This window comes from Venturia canescens, chromosome 11 (genome assembly GCF_019457755.1).
Source record: "Venturia canescens isolate UGA chromosome 11, ASM1945775v1, whole genome shotgun sequence".
Taxonomy (NCBI): Eukaryota; Metazoa; Arthropoda; class Insecta; order Hymenoptera; family Ichneumonidae; genus Venturia; species Venturia canescens.
Window position 1 is genome coordinate 4,704,769 of NC_057431.1, and position 23,947 is coordinate 4,728,715.

At 45.8% G+C, this 23,947-nt stretch overlaps 3 protein-coding genes across 8 annotated transcripts; 2 read left to right on the forward strand and 1 right to left on the reverse strand.

Annotated features, from left to right (window-relative positions):
* Positions 1–283: 283 nt before the first annotated feature.
* LOC122417846 (tribbles homolog 2-like) lies at positions 284–9,536 on the forward strand. 5 transcript variants are annotated; one of them, XM_043431682.1, is made up of 4 exons: positions 284–958; positions 4,876–5,692; positions 6,120–6,421; positions 7,311–9,536. In XM_043431682.1, the coding sequence occupies exons 2-4, from the start codon at positions 5,378–5,380 to the stop codon at positions 7,780–7,782; spliced, it is 1,089 nt and encodes a 362-aa protein (XP_043287617.1). In that variant the 5' UTR covers positions 284–958; positions 4,876–5,377; the 3' UTR covers positions 7,783–9,536. The 5 variants fall into 5 exon arrangements, with proteins under 5 accessions (XP_043287617.1, XP_043287614.1, XP_043287615.1 ...); XM_043431679.1 differs by lacking the exon at positions 284–958 and adding an exon at positions 2,581–3,167; XM_043431680.1 differs by lacking the exon at positions 284–958 and adding an exon at positions 2,581–2,824.
* Positions 7,804–12,337, reverse strand: Tdh (L-threonine dehydrogenase). Its single transcript, XM_043431678.1, has 5 exons — positions 11,970–12,337; positions 11,416–11,679; positions 10,829–11,089; positions 10,148–10,414; positions 7,804–10,012 (listed from the first exon to the last, which is right to left on the reverse strand). The coding sequence occupies exons 1-5, from the start codon at positions 12,109–12,111 to the stop codon at positions 9,849–9,851; spliced, it is 1,098 nt and encodes a 365-aa protein (XP_043287613.1). The 5' UTR covers positions 12,112–12,337; the 3' UTR covers positions 7,804–9,848.
* A 1,552-nt stretch (positions 12,338–13,889) lies between these two features.
* Positions 13,890–23,945, forward strand: atk (artichoke). 2 transcript variants are annotated; one of them, XM_043432184.1, is made up of 8 exons: positions 13,890–14,089; positions 15,719–16,068; positions 16,430–17,612; positions 17,702–18,408; positions 18,567–18,891; positions 20,040–20,306; positions 20,833–21,205; positions 22,177–23,945. In XM_043432184.1, the coding sequence occupies exons 2-8, from the start codon at positions 15,890–15,892 to the stop codon at positions 23,943–23,945; spliced, it is 4,803 nt and encodes a 1,600-aa protein (XP_043288119.1). In that variant the 5' UTR covers positions 13,890–14,089; positions 15,719–15,889. The 2 variants fall into 2 exon arrangements, with proteins under 2 accessions (XP_043288119.1, XP_043288120.1); XM_043432185.1 differs by having other exon boundaries at positions 20,833–21,187.
* Positions 23,946–23,947: the final 2 nt, after the last annotated feature.

Below are 23,947 nucleotides of genomic sequence, written 5' to 3' on the forward strand. Positions count from 1 at the left end.
TCGTCTCCGTTTTGGTTTAAACAAAGGCGATGATACATGGAGTGTGACAAAATGACTCGTGCGCTACCTTGATGGGACACGTTTTCACGGGCGAACACGCGCGTGTTCGCCCATGAAAACTAGTTGAAAAAGTGGTCGCTCGCCGCGCGGATGTCACGGTGAATGGTGGAGGGGTGGCGCAACCTCGCTCGAGGTCACGCTAGCTCGCCATCTCGCCCGATTCAAAACGCTCGACCAACGAAAGCTAAACAAGGAGATAATTCTTGAAAAATGTATTGTGTTACAGTAATTATCGAGCGCGTTGTTTTTCCGAGTCGCTCAGCTTCTTCCGGATTCCACAAAATCCTGCTCTGGACTAGCCACAGAAAATAAATACTCGGACGTGCGGTGAAATAAATAAAAATACAAAAAATCAATAAACATTCGATCATGTAATCACTTAACGCAACTCCGTGCGCAAGAATCCTGCAAATTGCAATTTCTTTCAATAGTTACAACATTATTGTGGAATGCGGTCGAGCGTTATCGCACGAGAAAATTCTCTCCCACGCATACGCACGATCCTAGGGCGCGTCAACGTCACAATAAATGCCATTGTATTCCCTTCGATTCGAAAAATCCGGTGAAATCACTTCGAAATTCAGTTTTACAAGTACTGCCCAATCATGCTTAATGACTGGGAAATTATCCGTCATCGTGATTCCAGTGACACGTTCGAAACATCGAGAGACACTTGCTACTTTTATGCAACTTTGTGTAATAAACATGAATCAACGTTTCACTATCGTCCGAGTAAATAATAAAGAGGCTTCGAGGACCAGGAAGCGAACAGAGCGAGGGACCGCAACGGCGAAGAAGTGTCTTGGGGGGGAAAAGCGTTTCGAGTGTGTTTGCATCGAAAAAGTTCCTGACGCGAGCAGCACGAACGAGAGGGAAAAATCGAACGCCAAGTTCACGGGTAAGAAATACAGAACGAATCGTTAATTTTAGATCGTGCAAAAAAATATTCCGTTTTTTTTACATCAAATTGTTGTCTGGTTCATATTCACACCGCTCACTAATCGCGGTCCCACTTTTGATACGAGAAAGCGACGCTTTTGGCACCGCATCGCTTGGAATTTGTATATTTCGAGCGATTTCGAGTCCCATCGACGATCTGCGAGCCACGTCATCGACTGCGCGTTCTCTACGTCCGGTTAGCGCGCTCGGCGCTTATAATCTTCTCGTTCTCGTTCACAAATTTGAACTCAAGCTATTTATTTATAAAGCTTCCGAAATATACGACACTTTTCATGCTGGATTTCATCATTGTAATATTCTTGAGATTTCTCAAAAGTGTTGAAATAATGGGATGGGACGAGTGTGTCGTTGCGAAGAGCAGGGAAATAAACGTGAACTTGCGAAAAAAATCCAACTTCGAATTCGCCTAACGTGTTGCTGTATCTTCGAAACAGTGAGGTTAGGAATCTCGTAATTTTTTGGACAAACGTTCCTGGCAGTAGGAAAAAAACGAATTGCAGAAGCGTTTCGGAATTATTGCACAGTTTCCCAAACGCCTCGATGAAATAACGCGTGTATGAAAATGTGCAATCTTCGATTTTTTTCGTATCTCGCATATGCGATGGTGAATCGTGTATTTCGAAAGGTTGTACGTAGTTTCACAAGTGCCCTCAAAACGGTCGAAATTCACGAGAAAAACGCTCCGGGAGGTTACTGCCTTTAAAAAAGGCATAAAAGGATCATATGTTCAGTTGGAAATTGAAACAGCACTCGATCTCGCAATTTTGTCTCTATACTAGATCGAAGTCGCCGACAAGCGTTCGGGAGGGCCGAGTTTCGTCAACGTGGTGCAGCGTGCCTTCGTACACGTATTTATTACACTATTTACACTCTTGTGTCAGTTCGCCTCTCGCCTCGAGCCGTCACTGGATACATACACGTCCGCTAAAAAGTATACATCGATTTTACTACTACATTAGGCTCGCGATACGGGCGATTCCGTGTCCAGTGAGCTCGCCGATTCTCGTTCCTCCATATATTTTCCCCTCGATCGATGCATCTAGAAAATGCGAAACTGCGAGAAGGGGACGCGGAGAGGGGTCGACGAAATGTAACGAAAATTTATGGACCCTCGAAATAATATGCTGGCTGGGAAAATCCTTCACTTTCAGGTAGTTCGATCGAAATTTCAAATATTCTAAAACTAAAACGAACCTCGAAGGAAAATGATTCGAAAATCTACAAAAGATTGAGTAGATTAGCTCTGTTCGTTGAATTCTGAAAAACCCATAAGCGGATTAGTCGACACGGAATGTTCCGTGTATTTGTAAAGATACATAGCAAGCCACGGAGTTAACTGGCGCATGCGCACCCGCGCACCTGCCTAGCCGGTTCGCAGCTGTGTTGGTCGTGCTTTGCTTGCTACGTGTACAACTGTCGCGCGACCGTGTGCGGTTCGGCCGCCAATGAGGCGGCCCGCTGATTGCTGTTTTTCCCCCGCCTCGGTCCGCTGCAATAGAAAAATGAGTTGCCGCTTGCCGCCGGGGGAGAGCGTCTCGAGCGATCGAGACCAGCGAGACGCGAGGGCGAGAGGCGATCGGGCGGACAGGCACGAGCGATGGACTCGATGTACGAATAGTCGCTGCGGTACTCTCGTCGAGTTGAGTCGCAAGCTGAAAATCATGGCGCGCACGTTAGACGCTCGTCGTTCTTTCATCATTAACCAGTGTCGTCGTTACTGAGCGGAGAAGGCCGGCTTGCTCTTTAGCCGCCCTTTTTAATTCATTAACCGACCAGCACCCCGCCCGTTGCGACGTCTGTGCGTGTTCGTATATTTCCTACTGTGAAAAATTCAGCACGTACCATTCAATACAAAAGTAAACAAACGAGTAGAGAGGGAAAAACGTTTTTCTGTAAACGCTTTTTTTCGCAAATCAGACTGTGCCGTGGAATGCGTGCACATTTAAACATTTATTGCTTCATCATTCGACTTTCCGTGACGATTTCGGAATAAATAATCATGTTACTGTGAAATTCGTCGTTCTGCGCGCGTGTGTGTGTGTGTGTGTGTATGTATGTATGTATGTATGTAAGTGCGTCGAGTGCGCACGCGCTAACCAGATAAAAACCGTTTGATTATAGACGAAGTGGAAAACAATATATTCCAGGTGAGAATCCCCAAGTTCCGTAATCCCTCAAACACTTATTATCGCACATTTCGCAAGCCGAGCTCCAAATCTGGCTAAATATTATTTACATTTCCTTGCAAGCGGCCATCTTGCATTTATGTCTTTCGCCATTTGCGCGCATGATTTTCGTGCCCCCTTTTCACTCCCGTATTATCGCCACTTCCGGGACTCATTTTCTTTCTCAATATCATCGTGCATTCTTTCGTTGCACCACGCCAGAAGATTTTTCTTCCGCACCGTTGACCCCCCGACCTTGCCAATTCAAAGTTCCGCAACATCACACTTTTTATTCGGATTTCTCCCATTTTTTCGTACGCCCTCCTCGTACCTTTCCCATTTTCGTCGTAACTCGCGCGCTATTCGCGTCAATTATTTCATTCCCCATCTCCGAATCTCTTAAAAACGAGCATGTCATTCTCTCTGGGAAAGTGCAAAGTGCACTGATCCTCATTGACCTTATCTCGTACTTAGTAGCCGCGGGACTATCGCACGTCGTAAATAAACTCAACAATCGCTTCTATATGTGTAAATAACGTATAGGTGGATGATAGCATATGTGTGTTTACATCAGTGCCGGATGTACACGCGGGGCAGCACGGTCGTGTGACGCACCGTGGCGTCATCAAATTATATTAAAAAATATTTTGCTACGTGACGAATGGCATTGCAGCCTAAATAAAATGTTTCAGTGGCCCGCGCGATTTATCTCCCGTACAAAATGACGTTGAAAAAATAACGAAAGTGTCAAATCATCGAGTCTCTTGGCCGTTTTTTAGACGTTTTTCGAACTCCCGTCCGTTTTATTTTCATTCTCGGTTCGAAGTGGACTCGGACGAGATTTGACATTCTCTTTTTATTCCTAACGGATTCCTCAACAAAACCAATGGTTCGTTACCGCCTTCGAGTGGTTTTCTCGTTTCGTCAAACTCCACGACGGAGAGTCCCACTTCCAGTACCCCTGACCTTAAAGCCTCCCCACCGCGGACAACATCCGCCGCTCTCGTCTTTTAATTGCACAATCGTCCGGACACGGTTTTGAAATATTTCACGATACGTGCGTACACACGGACGGCGCGAGTTTTCAGTATACCCGGTGTTCGGTGGAATCTCGATCGAGCCTTGATTTTCAGAGAAACAAGGTCGGATCGGCGCCTCAAGAATTCCCCTCTTTTCGAGGTCCCTTAATTGGATTTTATTCCTCTCCGTTATTTCGGCCGCCTCACCTTTATTTCCTCGATCGATTTGCCGATGATTCATCCATGTGCCTTCGTCCCATCGAGTTCCAATATTCTTATCGTCGTGCAGCTCACACACACACACACACACACACGCACACGCTCGCCCCGCGCACGCACACATTTTCAACCGCATTTGTCAATCGGCGTTACGAAAACAAAGACAAACATTGCGCCATATGAAAACCGTCAGTGTAATTTTCACTAATAGATTGTCCAGAATTATTCTGTCGTAATCGTTCCTCGTTGGAGATCAAATATTTACAAAAAAAAATAGAAATTACGAAACTCTCGATTTTCCCTGTCAAAATTTCGAATTGCGATAAAATTTGAATTTTGAAGAAAAAACATGACGGAATCCTTCACAAAAATGGTGTCAAAACGTTCCCAAACTTCTCGACACTGATGCGCGATTAATTAACCGTTTTTTTCCTCTTCTCCGCCTTTTTCAGTAACACCGAAAGAGTCGTGGAGCGACAACGCTTAAAATCATCGTTACGAAGGAGCAAAGAAAGAGTGAGAAAACGAGGACATCTTGATTCAAGTCCGTCCAAGGATAAATGCACACGGTTGAACGTCCTCGATGACCGTGAAAGTTCGCAAAAAGTGATACGATTATAATAATAGTAATAATAATAACGATAGTAAACACATTTCCACCATACTCGAGTTACCTGCTGTGAGTGTTGAATTAATCCAACAATATAATAAAAAACGAAACATAATTTCGGGATCAAATGTGTGTACGAAGGTGATAAGAAGAAAAAGAAAAAAAAAATCATTGAAACCCATCGGTGTTCGATTCCCACGAAATATTGGGATTGTTTTTTTAAGTTAAATTGTAAACGGTTCGTGCGGGTGAGAAGAAAAAAATCGCATTTCGACAAGGCCTTAAGGGGAAAAAGGAGAAAACTGCACATTCGATAATTAGAGTGAATATCTCGCTCTTGCAATATGAGATTGGCAAATCGTCAGCATCCACTTCATTTGCAAGTAACACGAACCAACAATGGAAAGTTCCTGGTCAGCCCGAACGGGCAACAAGACACCAACAATAATCGCCCCCAACAGCACCAACAAACGGCCAACTGCGACGAAGCCAGCGCCGTCGTAGCCCCTAACGTCGCTTTCCCAAACTTCGAAACCGTCTCGACACCTCCGCAAGGCCCCACCATTCTCGGCAACAGATTCCTTCTCGTTGGACCCACCGAGGGCAGCACTCTCTATCGCGGCGTCGATGTTGACACCGGCCAACAGTTGATCGCCAAGGTTCGTTCGTTATTTTCTAAAATATTCTCAGCTTCGATTCGAAAATCAAACTTTTTTCACGGTACCCTTTTCCGGGTGTGCGACCCTGCTGTCACTTTGGAATTTACTCGCTTGGCTCAAAATCGATGGATTTTTGAATCTTCAGTCAAATATTACACTGTTTTTTGCTTCCAAATGTAAATTTGCCTACAAAATAATCAAGAAATATTTATCGAACGATGATAAATCGATGTCAGAATGGATATTAGAATGTCAAATCGATGTTGAGTCTTTCGAATATTCAATAAATTTTTCTCGACTCGGGGATTTCAATGAATCTCCATGTCGATTGAAAAGTTGTTGATCGTTGCGAAACACAAATTTTACGACAAAAACCTCGAACATGTGGTGAGAAAAAGACACGAAAATAATGGAAATAACGAATTAGGCATTGACAGCGAGTGACCGGGGCGGCGACGCGCTGTTAAGGGCTCATTTACGACTGGAGGGGAGCGGGGCGGCGAGCTCCGTAGCAGGAATCGTCGATGCTCCCGGCGGTCGTCGTTATCTTCTTCTCGAGGGTCACCACGGTGATCTGCACGCCTACGTGCGGGCGCGGAGAAGATTGCGCGAGCCCGAGGCCAGACGGCTCTTTCGTCAGGCGGCAAAAGCTGTTGCGATATGCCACGAGAATGGCGTCGTTCTCAGGGATCTCAAGCTACGAAAATTCGTCTTTGCCGATGAGGCCAGGTGAGTTTCATTCATTTTATTATTTCATTGATTCTCGAATTGCTGGGGTTCTTAGATTTTTTGGCGCGGAGAATCGAAAAATTGGAAAATTCGCTCAAATTTGCTTTTTCGCATTCATTTGTTCGGGTTAAAGAAAAAAACAATGTAAAAATGTTGAAGATCATTTTTTGAAATTGTGTCAACAAACGTAATTTCATTGTAAATAATGAGAGCGCGAGTGTGTCGAAAATGCCGAAGGCGCGCCTCGTTGTCGGGGTGACCAAATCGTTTCCTGGTCTCGTTCTTGCCCCATCTCGCCTCTCTCCCTCTTTCTTTATATCTCGAAAGAGCTAACGTTCCCCTTTGCTCTGTGTACTCTGCGACTCGCTGGCTTCGTGTATCTTTCCCTCGCTCTCTCGCTCTCTTTCTCTCTTTTCTCTCTTACGTATGAGACTCGTTGGTAAACTCACTCGGCTATTCCTGCACGAAATCTATCGGCTGTGTTATGTGCCAATTGAACCAGATACGTATTCACACGTGAACGAGCCTTCCAGATTCCGGACTGCGAGCCAGAAATAATTCCGAGTCGGCGCTACGCGATGGAAAATTCTCTGAGAAACAATGGCAAATTTCATTTTATAAGATAAATTTGAAAAACATGAGCTAGCAGAAAAATAATAACCAAAATGTCAATTTTCGGAAGGCATTTCTCCCCTTAAGAGATTTTCACCTTAAAAAATCAACGAAATGCAATTTTATCGTGCGCCATTATGCTCGTTGTAAGAAAACGAAAAGAATGGCATGCGATTAAACGTTGTTAGCGCGTGCGAGAAGATTGTGTCAGGGAGTGACGCCATTTTCGTTGTCTCCGAAATTCTAATCGTGCGTATTGATTTTTTTGACCCCAAAGAACTCGTCTACGTCTGGAGAGTCTCGAGGATTCAGTGCTGGTGGACGAGGACGATGACAAGTTGACCGACCGTCGGGGTTGCCCGGCTTACGTAGCGCCGGAAGTACTGAGATCAGGTCGAGCCTACTCGGGCAAAGCTGCGGACGTTTGGTCGCTAGGTGTGCTGCTGTACACGATGCTGGTCGGGCGTTATCCGTTCAACGACGCCGAGCACGCTTCCCTCTTCGCTAAAATATCGAGAGGCCATTTCGTGGTGCCGGAAGTACTTGGCAATCGAGCCAAATGTCTAATAAGAGCTTTAATGAGGAGAGAACCCAACGAGAGACCCCAGTCCGAGGATGTTCCGCGTCATCCGTGGCTCTCGAAGCCTCTCCGAGGATCAACCGCCTCGAACAACCCTCGCACCTCCAATATCAACGATCAAATCGTTCCCGATTTGACAACCAACTCCACCAACATCTCTCAAGACTGATTTACGAAACAAACAAACAAATAGGACCCAGACAAACGATTTATTATGAAATAATTCAAAAAAAAATCATCGTCGTTGCTATGTCATCGAACGCCTCATTTTTACGTCTGATTATGACAGTGATAATAATAATGATAACGGTCAATGTCGTCTTCGATAGTAATTGTCATTAAATTCGTTTCCATTTACATTTTTTGAGCTTTTATTAGTCACTGCGGGGGAGAATCGTTCGATTGGACAAGTTTTGTCCCGGAATTGACTTTTTTCAAATTCTTCTCAATTATCAACGGTTTATCAAGCTTAACAGTAGATTTTCTCAAATAAATATTACGAATCGTGTACTTTGATCTTGTTCGTACGCATATTTCCGGAGTCATGGCATTATTACGAAAGACTTTGAAATTGTTGGGGTATTTCGAGCCCCGTACCGCGACGAAGACTTCGTTGTCGGTCGTACCGTTATTATTATTATTATTGTTATTATTATTTTGTTGCGAAAAAAACGAGACAAATTCCAATTCGATTGGGAATTCCAAAGCTGCATTGTAAAGAAATGGAGAAAAAACAGTTCCGCGTCTCGCCCGACGCTGCCGTTTCGATTGAATCATAGAATTCAAAATTGTCGCTTTCACGAAGCAATCTTGTGTGAAAAATTATTGAAATGAATTTTGTAAACTTATTCTGAAATTTCGTTTAAACGTCGCTTGCAAACTTTAGTTTCCTCAACTATTCGAATTTACTTCGCTTTCGGACTCCGATTTCGGGGAGCTAAAATTATTATTTTTTTTTCGGAATACACTTCTTGTTTGATGTTCCTACGCTACGATACAACTCCTCAGTTTCGCGTCGCTTTTTGCAACTATCCATTAATCTTCTGGCGAACATTGCGTTCATTGAGATTCTTCGAACTCGGCTCCGAGCGATTTATGGAGGGAACGCTGTTCCTGCTGCCTTGTATTTTGTGCGTGTGTATATATCTCGATAAGTACTTTGTTATTTGTTGGAAAAATTGAAAATTACGGTACGAACTCGTCTCGAAAACCACACAATTGAGCGCACCGGAAGTTTGTGACTTTCGTCACTGTTTTTCAATTTCTCCAGCATTGACGCGCATCCTTCCTGTGTAAGAGCGAGCGAAACTCGTGCCGCTACCGACCGAACCTAATCTCATCGACCAGTTTCCACCGCAAAGCTGTTTTCAAACACCAAAAACTCGATTTGTCTAAATATTATGACAAACACAGTTTCCACATCGGGTTCGGTCGGTTACGCGAATATCGATGTCTAGTTGTACATATGAATATAAATCTAGAATAGAAACACAATAATCGTTCAAGTTTCGATCTGAAAACGCAATATTCGCCGGTTTTCCTGTTCCATTTCGTACCGTTCTCAGCGGACAGCGTTAAGGTATAATTTTCGAGGAAAATGGAAGGCGGAAAGAATCCATGAACGTTGTAGACTCTAGAGAAACAATGTGAAACTGCATAATTGCGAATTTCGAAGTCTTTTTGCCTCGTGACGAACGAGCGGACCGTAGAGCTCTCGAAAATGACAGCTTCCTTTATAACAAACGGAGGAAACACGCTCGTGTTTCTTCTTTGCTTATAAGAAGACTGTAAGATGTACATAGAAGTGTTCGATTCACCAATTCCTATATCAAAATATTTGTTCTTATTGCAAGTGTCGATAATAAGATAAAAAAAACGCGATGTAAATACCTACGAACGAATAAATATCGTCGGCGAAATTTACTTGAGACTCATTTTTTACTGGTTTATATCCGGCGCAGGCTTTTTCCACCTGGTTTCCGTTTGTACATTTAAAATCTTGAATTCAGTGGCGATTTGGTGTCGCCATCTATCAGAGAGCGGTTCGTGACTCGAGGATGCAAAAAATTTGTGTAAAAAATGTGAAAATGACGCCACTTGGAGCAAAAAACTCATTCGAAATTCAAATCCTTCCGTCACTTTTGTGCCGGAATGACGATTCGATGGATTCGAGTAAAACGGAGCGTTCTATTGAAAAAAATGTCTTATTTGGTGGCATAAAAACTAAAAAATGTTCTAAACGTAACTGCTGACTTCGTCGAGTCGTTGGATTTTGGGAACGTAGCTCTCGGTCACGTCCCTCAACATTTTCTTGACCAGTTTCTCGAGATCGTACTTGTGTTGCCAGCCCCAATCGCGCCGGGCCTCTTCGTCGTCGAAAACTTGTGGCCAGGATTCGGCTGGTCGAAGCAAAAACGAATAAAATACGTAAATTTTCAAACGTCGAAAGATTTCGGTTCAAACGATCGTTACGAAATTTAATTATTTTTGGAAAAATGTCATTTTCTCGGGTCAGGAAAGCGAATAAGCGTTACCGATCAATTGACGAGCGTCAGGATTGTATGAGATCTTAATGTCCGGACAATGCTTATGAATTTCCGAGAATAATTCTTCGGGGGTGAAGCTCATGGCTGTGACGTTGTAAACTCTGCGTTTGAGTCTCTCGCTCGGTGTGTTTAAAAACTGGAAGAGCGCGTTGAGGCAATCCTCGATGTACATCATCGGCAGCCTCGTCTGGGGCTCCAGGTAACACTCGTATCTTTTGTTCACAAGACCTTCGTGGAATATCGCGACCGCGTAATCTGCCGGAGTGGAACAAACCGAGGAACAAAGATTGAGAAAAAAATCGAAGGAAACTCGAAAAGACAAATTCTCGAAAAACATCTCTCGCTCCGGACTCTATTCAATCCTCGAGGCCAACGCTGCGCTCCGTTCCACCGCAATTCTTACCTTCCTCTGTCGTCCTTGACTGCGGATCAATTTACAAAAGATTACGAAATTCAGGCTCCAACCACTGAGAAATATAAACTCACTGTTTTAAGTTTCTTTCGTTGGAGCATGCTCCAGTTGTCGTGAAAAGTATTTTCTCAACGAAACGAGAGTCAAGAAATTCCATTTTTTATGCTCATTTGAAATCGTCATCTTTGTCAATTTTTTAACATTTTTTTCATCCTTTTCAGACTTCCCAAAAAGCCTGAAGAAGGAGGATCCTTTACCTGTGGTCCCGCCGCCGGGAGGGTCGCTGCTGATGACGCCGGGGAACCGCAAGCACCGAAAGTCCAGGCCGAACCGATGATGATAGTATTCGCCCATGAGCTCGGCGTGGACTTTGCTCACGCCGTAGATCGTACGAGGACGTTGAATGGTGACGTTCGGGGTCGGATTCCTCGGCGAGTCAGGCCCGAAAGCTCCGATCGTCGATGGCACGAAAATCCGAAGATTGTATTGTTTTGCGAGCTCCATGACGTTGTGCATGCCTGAAAAAAATCGCAGGTTCATCGACTAAAACTTCTCGATGGAAAGTGATCGTAGTTCGACGATGATTCAACGATGGAATCGAGATTTTCGTGCCATCGACGATTCTTTGACTCTCTCTCGCCCGCCTTTCTCGGGTGAAAAATAAACGAAAAAATTAATTGTCACACAATTGCACGTTCGCTTGAGAGCCTCCCGAGCAATTTCTAACTCGCGATACTTTCTCCGCAATAAAGTGATACTTTCTCGAGTCCGAGAAATATTCGTCTCCATTTCGCCCTTCGCTTCTGCTAATGATTAATTTTAGTGATTTTTCTCGCTCAATTACCTTCGATGTTGACGCGCACAGCGAGCGGGACATTCTGTTCCCCGACCGCGCTCAAAAGTGCACTGAAATGGATGAGCCAATCGATTTGGTAATTCACCACAATTTTCTGCAGTCCCTTAAAGTCGAGAATATCCGCGAATATGAATGGACCGTTGGCCAATCCCTCCTCGCTGGGCTTTATTATGTCCGATAGAATAACGTTATCCTTGCCGTAGTTCTTGCGCAGAAGCTTCGCACATTCCGTCCCAAGCTGGCCCAGGCCACCTGCTCGACAGCCGGCAAATCAGTCACCAAAATTCTCCGACTCGAAATCTCTCAAAAATCAATTTTTTCGTCAAATTTCCGAACAATCGATCATCCCCCGACCCCCTCATTTTCGTTCTCTGACCGGAGACGATTATTTTTTATTCAAATTTTCAATTCTACCGTAAATATGAGGAAAAAAGAGTGCAGATTGAAAAAAATCAAATTTTCGTATTCCTCGAAAGAAAATTAATCAAAAATTCGTTCTTTTCTTAACGAATTTGAGCCTCAGCAATGATTCAGATTTTTACCAGTGATGAGAATTCTCGGTGGCCTGCTTCCCTGCTGCGTTTTCGTCTCGTGAGTCGAGACTGAATCGGTGCCGAGTTCTCGTCCTCTGAAGCGCAAAAATCTTTGAGTCCTGCTCAACTGCAGTAGCTTTCGAGTGAGCATTATTTCGAGAGTTGAATCGAAGCCGAGTCCCGAACGAGCTTTTTAAATTTAATATATTTTTTCACTGTTCCTCGATTTTTAATATTCGCGTTGTCACAGTTCTCGTTCGGCTCGCGATCTATGCCAGATCGTGGTCCATTTAACACTACGGGATCCTCGTCCGCCAGGGAACGAGACTGATTATTCTCTCTCGAGAATTATGTTATAGCTGGATTATTTCACAAAACCAGTTAGCTTCCCCTCCCTTCTTCGGACCAGCTATTTTACATTTCCATGTGTTTGTGTGTGTGCACTCGAGTCTCACCTAGCGATAGACGGAGCGTCGAACCTGGAGGCTCGAAAATTTCGACGTTCGTTTTTTCCCGATTCGGTCAACGTTATTCAATTTTATTGTAATCGAAAATCGTTAAATTACTGAAATCATTAAATAATTAATAAAAATCAAGAATCATTTGAGGAATGCAAAAATAAAATAAAGAATAATTCTCCGAAAAATCTCAAATAATTCGTAAATGTAGTTTGATTCAGAATTTTATTTTATTTAGTTCATATTTATTCACAAAATGTAATAATTTATTAATATTTTTGAAAAAATTCAATAATTAAGGCTTTGAAAAAGCGAAAAAAATAACTGGTCAAATAAATCAACGGAAGTCTGATAATTGCATTTATCTGATCAGCAAAAACGAGTTTACGATTGTTTACGAGCCGCGAGAGCTCGTGGCCTTGTACGAGCTGAAAAAATTGTTTGTTCTTACGACCGTTTCAGCATTATTCGTGCACATGGGAAAAATAGTGACGCATAACTCGCTTCGATCTGATGACAGTAGAATTTCGTACCGGTTTTCTTCATATGTGTGCACGAGTGTGCGAGCCTTTCTAGTAAATAAAAAAGGGCCTGACTCTCGCCGGGCATTTCTATTGGCCGAAACTGCTCGTTCGACCCGAGGGCTCGTCTCCTTACCTGCTCCTTCAAAAATCTGGTTTCGTTGTTTTTTTAGATCAAACGATCCCCGTTGGGACGTGGAGAAAATTTGATTTTTCAATTTTATTCGGGAAAAAAGTGAATTTTTTATTTTTTCAAATTTTTTTCTTAACAGAATTTTAATAAAGCTGTAACCAAGGCTGGAGGAGCTCGAATCTTGAAATTCAAACGAATCTCGATCGAGACAAAACTTGGATCGCATCGAGTCGAAAATTTTCCACCTCAGGATCGATAGAAAAAAAAAACAATCTGAAACAAAAAATGAAGGCTCAAGGAGGGCAAACGGGAACCGGAACTCTTGGCGGACTGATGCGAGTAGAAAAACTCGTTTCCATGCGGTAGCGAGTAGGAAAATGCTGATTTTTGGATCGGTATCGAAAATCGTGTTTCTCGAATTTCGTAGTAAGTGACCGGGACACACGGTCACTAACTGGAACAGCTCACGTGTACTCAGATATTTCGTGTTTTTTTTTCTTCATTTTATTTTTTTCATGGTTGCTCCGGTACGAACGAGATGGGAAAGGGAAGATTTCCTGGAAGCGTATCTCTTCACGGTGTCTGGATAAGCACTTCGCAATTCTTTCTTCTACGATATGGACGCACATAAAATCCCCACTCGAATATTTCTCTCGAGCATTTCGTGTGTGTTTCAGGACTTTTCTTTCTTTTCCTCCTTCCCCCCCCCCCCCCCCCCCCCCCGCCGCTACTTTTCTCCCTCGTTTTTTCCTACCTTATTTCAGCCTTTTTTTTCCTGCACTCTGCTTAATCTTCGTAACGAGAGACTGCTCGTGACTTCGAGTGCTCCCACGTTCTTGGACAGTGTACATTCGTCCTTTGAGCAAAACAGTGACTCGTGCACAAAGAATCGTGTCGCCGAAGCATTTTTTTCAACGAACATGCGACCTGTCGAACACGCTTTTTTGTTTACTCCTTTTTTTATCGCAGCTTCCACCTGCTTTTGAGTGCAATCGCGAGTGTCGAACTAACGAGAAGGTAAATCGATAAATTTCTTTTTGCTCGATTCTAGCTCGCGAAATTCACTTAAACTTTTCAAATTTATTGCTTCTACAGTTTTTCGTAAATTGGCTGAAAAAAAGCCATGGAAAGGGCACGAATTATTTGATAAATTTACAAATGAAATTTGAAATAATGATTAAATTGTAAAATTAGAAATTTATAACAATTAACAATAATTATTAGAGAAACTAAATGAAACTGAAAATGAATGAAATGAAAAATTGATAACATTAATAATAATCGATAAAATGAAAAATCAATGAAACTGAAAATAACGAAACAAAAAATGTCAAATTAAAAGAATAAATCGATAAAATTGGTAATGAAGGATTTTAAAAATGGATAAAATTCATAAAATCCTTGAAAACTGGAGGAAAAAGTGTCGGTTCGAAGGAGGGAAAAGGGGGTTACGAAATATAAGATCGAAAGCTCGAAATCCATTCTGTGTAGCGTTGTTCTTCCTCAATGGCGCAATATTTTCTCGATGGTTAGTGGGGCGTTCGGTAATTAGGAGGCGCTCGACCTCGATGTTGGGAGCTGAATGAATCGGCGAGTGGAAAAGTCTGTCAGTCGGTAAACGCTCGAATCGGTTCGTTTGCATTCATAAAAAGAGATTCGTTATTTCCATGCGTGATAGCCTGCTTTCCTACATCGAGGTGCGACGACCTTAATGCAGCGTTGCATAACGAGAGTGCTGGCGGTGGGGGCGGGTGGTGCTGATCGAAATCGTTAAATTTAATGGGAATGAGGCCCAGGGGGGGCAGGAAAAATATGCAGGAAGTACGAATCACTTTCACTCTCGTTCCAACGGCGCTCGCTCCGAGGAATCTTCCTATTATTATATTTGGTTCAACACTTTCGTTCTCTCGACGAACTTTTGTCCGCGTACTCGCCACTTTCACAATTTCATTTTGCTCCGCTTGTTTCGGTTCCTTTGAGTTTGTTTGCGGGTTGATTTAGGTAATCTCGGGTTCGTTTGGATTCACATTCAGATTCGCTTGGGTCCGTTTGAGACGGAAATGAAGCACGAAAAACAACCGAAAGAAGCGATAAGAAAAGGGCGCAGATTAAAAATGATGTGCGTGGAACTTTCGACTAAAAATTCAACTAGAAACGTTTTTTCAGCGCGCGCGCGCGCGCGCTCAAATGCTAGAATATTCGGTAGGAATTGCTGTTATAATTGTCACGGCGGTCTCGTTGATTGTCCTAGCGGTCTTTGGCTCCGCTTATTACGGTACGTCGCTAGCGAGGAAATTTAGTCGTTCGGGAGCGTGACGCGTGTCGAGCGTCGCGTGTACGTGTTAAAAATTTTCTACACGACAAATTTTACCATTTTTTCCTTCATTTTTCTTCTTTTTACGCGCTCGTAGGCACGCGCCGATGAATTTCACGAAAATAAGGGTTTTGGGCGCGAACGGGCAGTCCGGGCGGGGGCGACATTGGCCAATCCCCGCTTGCAGCATCTCCCGTCCTTGGAAGCGTTCCGGGACGAGAGTCTCCCCGAATAATGGATTTTCGTAACGTTTCCGGGCTGCTTTTCGGCCCCGGACAAATCTCGAAGGTCGAACGACTTAAAAGTCAACTCTTTTTTCGCCACCCCCCCAGGATATGTCATAATCGGAGATGCCGGCGCTCCGATAACGCGAAAATTGCCAGTCCGCGCACTCGCTCGAGGAACAGGAAACGAAAAGCGAGTCGAGGCCAAGAACAACGAGAAACAGGAAGGACGACAGTTTTGCCAACGTCGAAACGCCAACGCGCTGTTACAAATGCGTTATGGGTAAACCACCGGAAGGTGGAGCTTCGCTACTGACGACAACGTCATGCCTCTTTGCACTGTGCTTCGCTCTCGGGAGCTTCGCCAGCGCACAAATCGTCCAGGAACACGGATGCCCCGCGCAAGAAAATATTCTCCCGTGTCGGTGCTCCACCAGGGGCATGGAGTTTCAAATATGGTGAGCGAGAATATCTTGCACTCGTTATTTTAAGGCACTTTCCTATCCTTGAACTTCCCGACGAATCCAAATCGAATGGGTCGGTGACGAAAAATGCAGAAAAATTGCCTCGAGCTCAACGAATTTCAGGGCTTTTTTCTATTTTTATCTTTCCCCGAAGTCCTCATTATTTTTGAATGCCAGACGAAAATGGGTCGAAAAATCGAGAAAATCAAGAGTCGGGATAATTTTATTCGTTAATTTTCGTAAAATCGTCAAGAAAGCGAGTCGGAAAGTCAAAGAGGCTGAAAAACCATTTGACTTTCGGGCGCGAAGAAAAAACGAGGCTTTCGTTAATCGAGGAGTTTGGGACCGAACGCAGGTGCAGCCACAGCGAGCTGCCGAGCGTACTGGAAGGGTTGAAGGCCGTGAGTCACTACGTGACGCGTCCGGTCGACGAGTTGATACTGGAGAACAACAATTTGCCGAGTTTGCCAGGGAAGGTTTTCACGAGTTTGCGGGTTTTGCGGCTGATGTTGCGTAACAACCGGTTGGAGCGTGTTTCGTCGAGCTGGTTGGAGGGTCTGCACGATTCGCTGCTGGAGTTGTTCATAGTCGAGCCGGATTTGCGATCGCTGCCGATCGACAGCCTGGAGAATTTGGGGGGTTTGGAGGCGATCACGTTGCAGAGCAGGTCGATGAAGCGGTTGCCGCGGTTCTCGGGGCTGACGAAGCTGCGCTACCTCCAGGTGAACTCGCCCTCCCTGGTGGAGCTGTCGCCCCTGAATTTCCGGAGTTTGCCGAGCCTTGAGCAGCTCCACGTGTTCGGGAGTCCGAGACTGGCGCGGCTGGAGGCCGGACTGCTGAGGAACTTGCCGCGCCTGGCGCTGCTGAACGTCAGCGAGACCGCGCTCGCCTGGATCCACCCGCGGGCGCTGATCGACCTTCCGGAGCTCCGGGAAATCGGTTTTACCGGGAACGAGATCGCGGACGCCTCGGTCGTCGGGCGCGCGATCGTCGACCTGCCGAACCTCTCGAGCCTGAACCTCAACGGGAACCGGATTTCCCGGTTGACCGAGTCCAGCTTCGTGGACAATCCGGCGCTCAACCGGCTCACGATCGCGCACAACTTCATCACCGAAATCTCCGCGGGGGCCTTCCAACGGCTCGCGAACCTCCGGGTCCTCGACCTCAGCCACAACCGGCTCCGGCACGTCAGCCCCGAGTTCTTCCTCCAAAGAGTTTCTGGCCCGTCGGCCGCCTCTCTCGAAGAGATCTGGCTGATCGGCAACGAGATCAGGCGCTTCACCGAGCTCAGGGCCATCCTCGAGGCCCTGCCGGGCCTCAAGTTCCTGGACCTCAGCCACAACCTCCTCGAGGAAATTCCCTACGGGGCTCTCCGAGGGCACTCGAGCCTCGAACGCCTCCATCTCGATCACAACCGCCTGAGCTTCCTGCAACGCGACTCTTTCGCCGGGATGCCGGCCCTCCGGGAGCTTCGACTGCGCAACAACTCGCTCAACAACCTCCTCGAAACGCCATTCTGGAACTTACCGGGGCTGAAGGTGAGAGGGCGCGATTTTTAGTCCCAAAGATCGGTGCCGGATTCGAGGAAGTGGAAAAAAATCGGATTTTTTATTATTTTTTATTGCAGGGTTTGGATCTGTCGGAGAATTATTTCCGTCGAGTGGAGCCCCGACTGTTGGGGAACTTGCCGAACCTGCGGCGCCTCGATTTGAGCGGCAACGGGATCGGGAGCATCGAGGTCGAGTCGTTCGTGAGGTCCCCGGCGCTGGAGCACGTAAACGTCTCGAGAAACGCCTTGTCGACGATCCACCCGATGACCTTCCGCCATCTGAGCTCGCTCTACGAGCTCGACCTCGGCTGGAACCGGCTCCTCGAGATCGTGCCCGGACTGCCGAGGAACATCGAGCACCTGCACTTGCCGATGAACCGGATCGTCGCCCTGCCGAGCCCCGGGACGCGCGACCTCGCCCTCCCGAGCCTGAGGTCCCTCGACCTCAGCGCCAATGGGATCGAGCGAATCCTCCCCGGGACTCTTGCCCATTTGACCAACTTGAAGAGACTCGACCTCGGGTACAACTCCCTCGCGGTCGTCGACGACCGCACCTTCGACGGGCTCGCCAGACTCGAATTCCTCGACCTCCGGTTCAACAGAATCGTCTCCCTCCACGGGAGGAGCCTCGAGCCGCTGACGAACCTCGCCGAGCTCAACCTCCGGGGCAATCGCCTCGAAATCATCAGACCCGATCTCTTCCAGGACAATTCTCGCCTCGAGAAACTCGACTTTAGTCGCAATCGGTTGGCCCAAATACCGCACGCTACTTTCTCTACTACGAGGTTCGAATTTTATTTTTTCGCGCCTTCGAGCCTCACCGGGAGGCGAGCAAACAGCTCCTTTTTCTTACCGATTTTTACCGATTTTTACCGATTTTCCTCGCCTCGAAGCTTCGATCGTGGACTCGAGGGAGCTGCTCAAGCGGAATTAATGATTGCAGGGAGCTGAGGGAGCTGTTCGCGTCCCACAACAGCTTGACCGAACTTCCGGTCTCGCTGCACGGCCTCAAGGCGCTCCAGGTCCTCGATCTCAGCTTCAACAAGCTCAATATTCTCTCGCCGGATACGTTGAGCAGTTTGACGTCTCTGCTGGAGCTGAGGCTGGTGCGGAACCGGATAAAAGAGCTCCGGGAAGGCGCCTTCGAGAGACTGCCCCGCCTCACGTTCATCGACCTGGAGAACAACGATCTACGATTCATCGAGAAAAACGCGATCAGGTCGCTCCCGGAGCTGCAGTCGTTGAGGCTCGGGAAGAACCGATTGACGGTGAGCAAAAACAGCTCGAATTCCAAACATCGATTTTCCACCCACGAGAAATTATCAAGTCTCCGGCAACTTCAAAATTCCTTTCTTCAATCTCCCCATTTTTCTATAATAAAACTTGATTTCTCCATTTTTTTAATTATTCTAATCAATTACCGAGGAATTGTTACCTCGACACGGACAAAACGGGGCCGAAAATTCTAGAGGAAAGTACTAGGAACATAGCGTCTAAATACATGAAAAATTTCAAAATTATAACAATTTCATAAAATTTGGCAAATGCATTCTTTTAAAGAATATTTAAAAATAGACATTTTTTTAGATTTTTCTACCACACAGCTCTCGAGTAATTCAACACTAAAGTTCACGTGTACAAACATAGACTTGACATTTATACATCTCGTGCGTAAGAACTTTGATTCAACGCTCAATTATTCGATAACCATGTGGTAAAAAAATTTGAAAAAAATTGCATTTGTGTACTCGATGCCAAAGAATGTTGTCACCAAATTTTGTCAAATTCTCATTACTTTGATTTCGTGATCCACCCTCCTCAATTCGAAGAGCAGTAACAAGAATTGTCCTATCCACCGTAGTAAAAAGACCAATTCCCATAACTTTTTTTCAGCCACCTTGAAATGTTTATATAAAAAAGTATGCTCCCCGAAAATCCCGAAAAAAAACTACATGGTAAAATGTCACACGATTATTATAGAATTTGCTATGCTGACAGTGAAAATTTGTGATTTACAATAGATTTCCACTTATCAGTAAGTGCTAGTCTGACACGATGATTAATGACACTCGAAAACAAAACAAAACAAAAAACTCACGTTCATAACTTTTTGCTATCGACATAAGGCTGTTTAGAATTGAAGGGAGGAAAAATTGGTGGAAAATTCAAAAAATACTATGCTCTTTGTAATCGGTGGTTAAATACTTTGAAAATACTTGAAAAATCATATATTTCTGACTATACGAAACGAGTTATTCGTTTTCTCCGTGCAAGAAGTCTCGTTGCGAGATCAATTCCACACATCAATGGATGGAATAAAAAGTTAAAAAGTCAAATTTACACCAGTGCGGCGTTCCCGGGTTGAAATTCACGTAGAACCGAATGTTTCGCTGACTCGACGATCCTGTTTTTGCAGAATATCCCGGCAGGAGCTTTCACCGAGTTGCCACTGCTCCAGAGCGCGGAGCTGCAGGAAAACCGAATCCACGAGATAGCAGCAAACGCTTTCATAAACGTTCCTCATTTGCTCTTTCTCAACCTGAGCCACAACGAGCTCCCGGGAATCGGTTACGTCGGTCTCGAGAGTCTGACGTCCCTCGAAGTTCTCGATCTCAGTAACAATCGCATTTCGAGAATCTCGACCGAGAGCCTCGCCTCCATGGAATGGCTCGTTGAGCTGAAGGTTCGTACACTTTAGCAGATTCGAAGACTCTTCGAGACGCACTTTCTCCCCTTGAGAGAGTGAAATTTAATAATTCTCATTAAAATCGTAATCTTTTCGTTATGCTACCGCGGGAGCGAACAATTATTCTCGACGCGCATTGTTAATTATGATAATAGCTCGACTCCGCAGTCGCTGCTTTCCTCGGGGCCGATTCCCCCGGTTTCCAAATCGCGTAGATCCATCTCTCGAATTTTCCTCGAAATTGGCGGAGCCCGAACTCATTTTTGGTCGCGATTTATAAAAAAATTCGTAACTGTCAAATCCCAAATTTTGGATTATTTCGTTTCCGGAACGTCCTAAAAGCGAAGTATCAAGTTTCTCCTTCATTTTTGTGATTGGAATTTCGATTTTGACCTCAAAATTCTTTTCTGCCCATGGATTTGAGTGGCCGATGGTTCATTTCGAAAACTGGAGCTTCGGTCGGAGCCGAATCCTCATTTTGTTTGTCCAAATGCTTCAAATTCCCTTGATTTTCGACGCTCAGATGGACAACAATAAAATCTGCAGTATCGAGGGTTCGCCGTTCGACGACATGCCGAGACTGCGAGTCCTCAGTCTGCGAGGTAATCGGCTGAGCTCCGTGGCCGAGAAGGCGTTCAAGAGGCTCCGCTCGAACATCGCGGTCCTGGACATCGACGGAAATCCGTTGTCGTGTTCGTGCAGCATGCTGTGGCTCAGAGGATGGCTGCAGCAAGGCTCGAGCGACGGGCCCCGGTGCGCGGACGGTTCCTTGTTCAAAGAGATTCGATTGTCGAGGCAGGATTGCCAGCGGTCTCGAGAAACGGAGCCGATCCATCCGGGCTGCGAGGCTGAAACGATGGCTCCGTCGCCGTCGAAACGTGAGTCGATAATTCGAGGTCGAGCACGCAATTTTCCCTGAAATTTGAAAAAATATTTGCAAATTGCTTCCTCAAGATGGTCAAGATGAACGATGCTCGAAGGTTCCTTGATGAGGAAGCCAGAATGAAAAATATAGCACCTGCATCTTGACCATCTTGACCATCTTGAGGAAGCAATTTGCAAATTTCAATTTGCAGCATTTTTTTTGTATACAAGGAAATAATGTATTTTCTCTACCTTCTTTTACGAACTTCAATTTATCTCTGTTTAAATCCATAAAAAAAAGCTGAATGACGAGCCATCAGAAAAAAGAGTTTGCAACTTTCAATTTTCATCGTTTTTCTATTTACATTGAAATTAAATAATTCGGACAACTTTGCTGGAAAGTATAGAGAAAGTACAGACTTGTACAGAATATCTTAGAAAATTTCCAAAATTTCAAGCGGTTCGACGATTTTTTCAAAAACTCATATTTTCGTAAAATTCAAAATGTCATAAAAAAACCGCTCAACCGATATTCCCCAAATTCAATACCAACCTTCCTATTATGATAGTCTATTTATAAATAAAAAATTATTAATAAATCTTAAACTTTTTATGAAAATTTTCCAAACGTCGTAGGATTCGTAATTTTTTACAAATTCTAACAAAGTTGTCAGAGAATGAAGAGCTCGTATAGATTAACATCTGTGCAAAACGGTAGCCCTGTATCTCAAACCGTTTCCGAGTTATAAGCGTTTTAATTATGCAGTGTCATAACATGCACACACACAGACACATCCGGACATTTTTTCTAGATATGATTATTCGATGTTTTGGGACATTTTGAGCACATTGACATTGAAAAGTGTAAAAAAAAATGTTTCATCGTCACAAAAAATGGACTTTTATTCGCCTTGAGACACAAATTTTGGTGAAAATGATAAAAAGATTGAAAATTAACGTTCGTTTTGTGGAATTTGAAGAATTCTCTGTGTTTGCGGAACAGTTTACGAGGCCGGGATAAGCGGGGACTCGTCGGCGAGCTGGATGAACTTCCGGGACCCCCCCGAGGATCACGCGTCACCGGAGAGTCTCGATTACCTGATTTACAACGATTTCAATGAGGATCAGAGGCCCGTGAACGGGAGCGAGGCGGCAGGGTCGAGTCACCAGGAGCCGGCGACGGCCTCGGCGCCCTTGGCAACGAACCACGTGACTCCCCCGCCCCAGAGTCCAGCGGAGTCGGTTTCCCCGCCGATCCGAGTTGCAGCGAGCACCGGCGCCGGGCAAAAGTCGCAGCCGTCCCGGAACAAGAACTCGTCGGTGCTGCCCTCGCCGAGCAGCTCCGGATTCACCTTCTTCGGGGTCCCCTTGCCCAGCATCAACTTCAATTTGTGGGGCAATTCGGGCTCGAGGAAAGCCCACAGGAAGGAGGACTCGAGCCACGAGCAGCGACCGGGTCGCGAGCGCTACCGAGTTTACCCGCCAACGGAGCCGGAAATCCATCGAGGAGGCTTCTTCCCACTGCCCCAGAGCCAGGGCGGGTTCGTCCCGATACCGGATCCGAGACTGACGCACGACCTCGGACCTCCGCCGAGAGCGAACGGCACGCGAGTCTTTCCGGGGCTGGGCAACCGGACCGCGGCGGCAGCGACGGCAGCAGCGACGGTCACGAGAGTTTATCAAGTTCCTGGAGGAGCGCGGAAGAACCAGAAAGTTCCGGGGAACCCGGACTTGCGGGAGTCCCGATTACCGACCCTCGGTAAAACGCAGCACGGGAAGGAACGCGAAGAACTGACGACTCCGCGGAGCCCAACCGGGCTCGATAGGCAGCGGGGAGTGCGACCGAACTCGACGAAGAATCGTGAAAGCACCGGATACCGGGTGACCGAGGATCTTCAGAATCCTGAAGAAAAAACGACTCTGCCGATAAGAGTCGATAAAAGTTCTACGGCAACGAGCGTAGTGACGAGTTCCCCGCAGCCTACGGCGACGTCAGCGCCGCCTCGAACCTTCTTACCAACGGTCACCTCCTCCGAAGTCTCTTCCTTGCCGACCTCGACGTCGAGTCAGTTGTACGAGCGGGAGATTCAACTCGTCGCATCGGACGACGATCGCTCTTCTGCCGAACAAACGGTTCGGACGAGTTCCAACTCTTCGGAAATGCCTGGGCAAGTTCCACCGAAGAAAATCACGAAAATCGGCGTCTGGGACGTCGAGTCTCGCCTGCCCCCGGGGAAACACATCTCCGCGGAGGAATCGGACGATTCGTCCGATCCTGCGGACGGTCGTTCGACAACGCTCAGAGAGTTCAACGTGAACAAATCCACGCTGGCAACCACCTCGGAGAACGGAGGCAGCGAAATATTGGAAGCTTCGGCTCTTTCCGCTCTCCTCGTTCCCGGAGGCCAAATCTCGACCTCGATTTCCTCGAAACCACCCTCCGGACGCTCCACGATCATCAAAGTCGCTTCTCCTCATTTGAAACTCACCGCCGAACGGGACTTGGCTGGCAACGGAATTCCCACGAATTCCACTCCCGCTAATCCGACCCATCAAAGTAACGCTGTCGAGAATCCTGCTCCGAAGTTCGAGGGGAACAGCGTCACTGTCGTTGAAGAAAATCCCTTCAATTGGTACTTTCAGAATTATAATGAGAGCAACATCGAACCTTACGTCGCTGTCGTTTACAGCGGTGAGAACAACGTCCTAGTTTCGACCTTCCTCATCACAGTTTTTCCATTATTCCTAGTTTCCCGAATTATTCAAGAATAATC

Coding starts and splice junctions, on each gene's coding strand:
- LOC122417846 (XM_043431682.1), top strand. CDS start 5,378: ATGAGATTGGCAAATCGTCAGCATCCACTTCATTTGCAAGTAACACGA. Junction 5,693..6,119: donor GCCAACAGTTGATCGCCAAG/GTTCGTTCGTTA, acceptor ATAACGAATTAG/GCATTGACAGCGAGTGACCG. Junction 6,422..7,310: donor GTCTTTGCCGATGAGGCCAG/GTGAGTTTCATT, acceptor TTGACCCCAAAG/AACTCGTCTACGTCTGGAGA.
- Tdh (XM_043431678.1), bottom strand. CDS start 12,111: ATGCTCACTCGAAAGCTACTGCAGTTGAGCAGGACTCAAAGATTTTTG. Junction 11,680..11,969: donor ACCGAGAATTCTCATCACTG/GTAAAAATCTGA, acceptor GCTGTCGAGCAG/GTGGCCTGGGCCAGCTTGGG. Junction 10,415..10,828: donor TCCCGGCGGCGGGACCACAG/GTAAAGGATCCT, acceptor CCACTCCGGCAG/ATTACGCGGTCGCGATATTC.
- atk (XM_043432184.1), top strand. CDS start 15,890: ATGGGTAAACCACCGGAAGGTGGAGCTTCGCTACTGACGACAACGTCA. Junction 18,892..20,039: donor TCGGGAAGAACCGATTGACG/GTGAGCAAAAAC, acceptor CTGTTTTTGCAG/AATATCCCGGCAGGAGCTTT. Junction 21,206..22,176: donor ACGTGAGTCGATAATTCGAG/GTCGAGCACGCA, acceptor TTTGCGGAACAG/TTTACGAGGCCGGGATAAGC.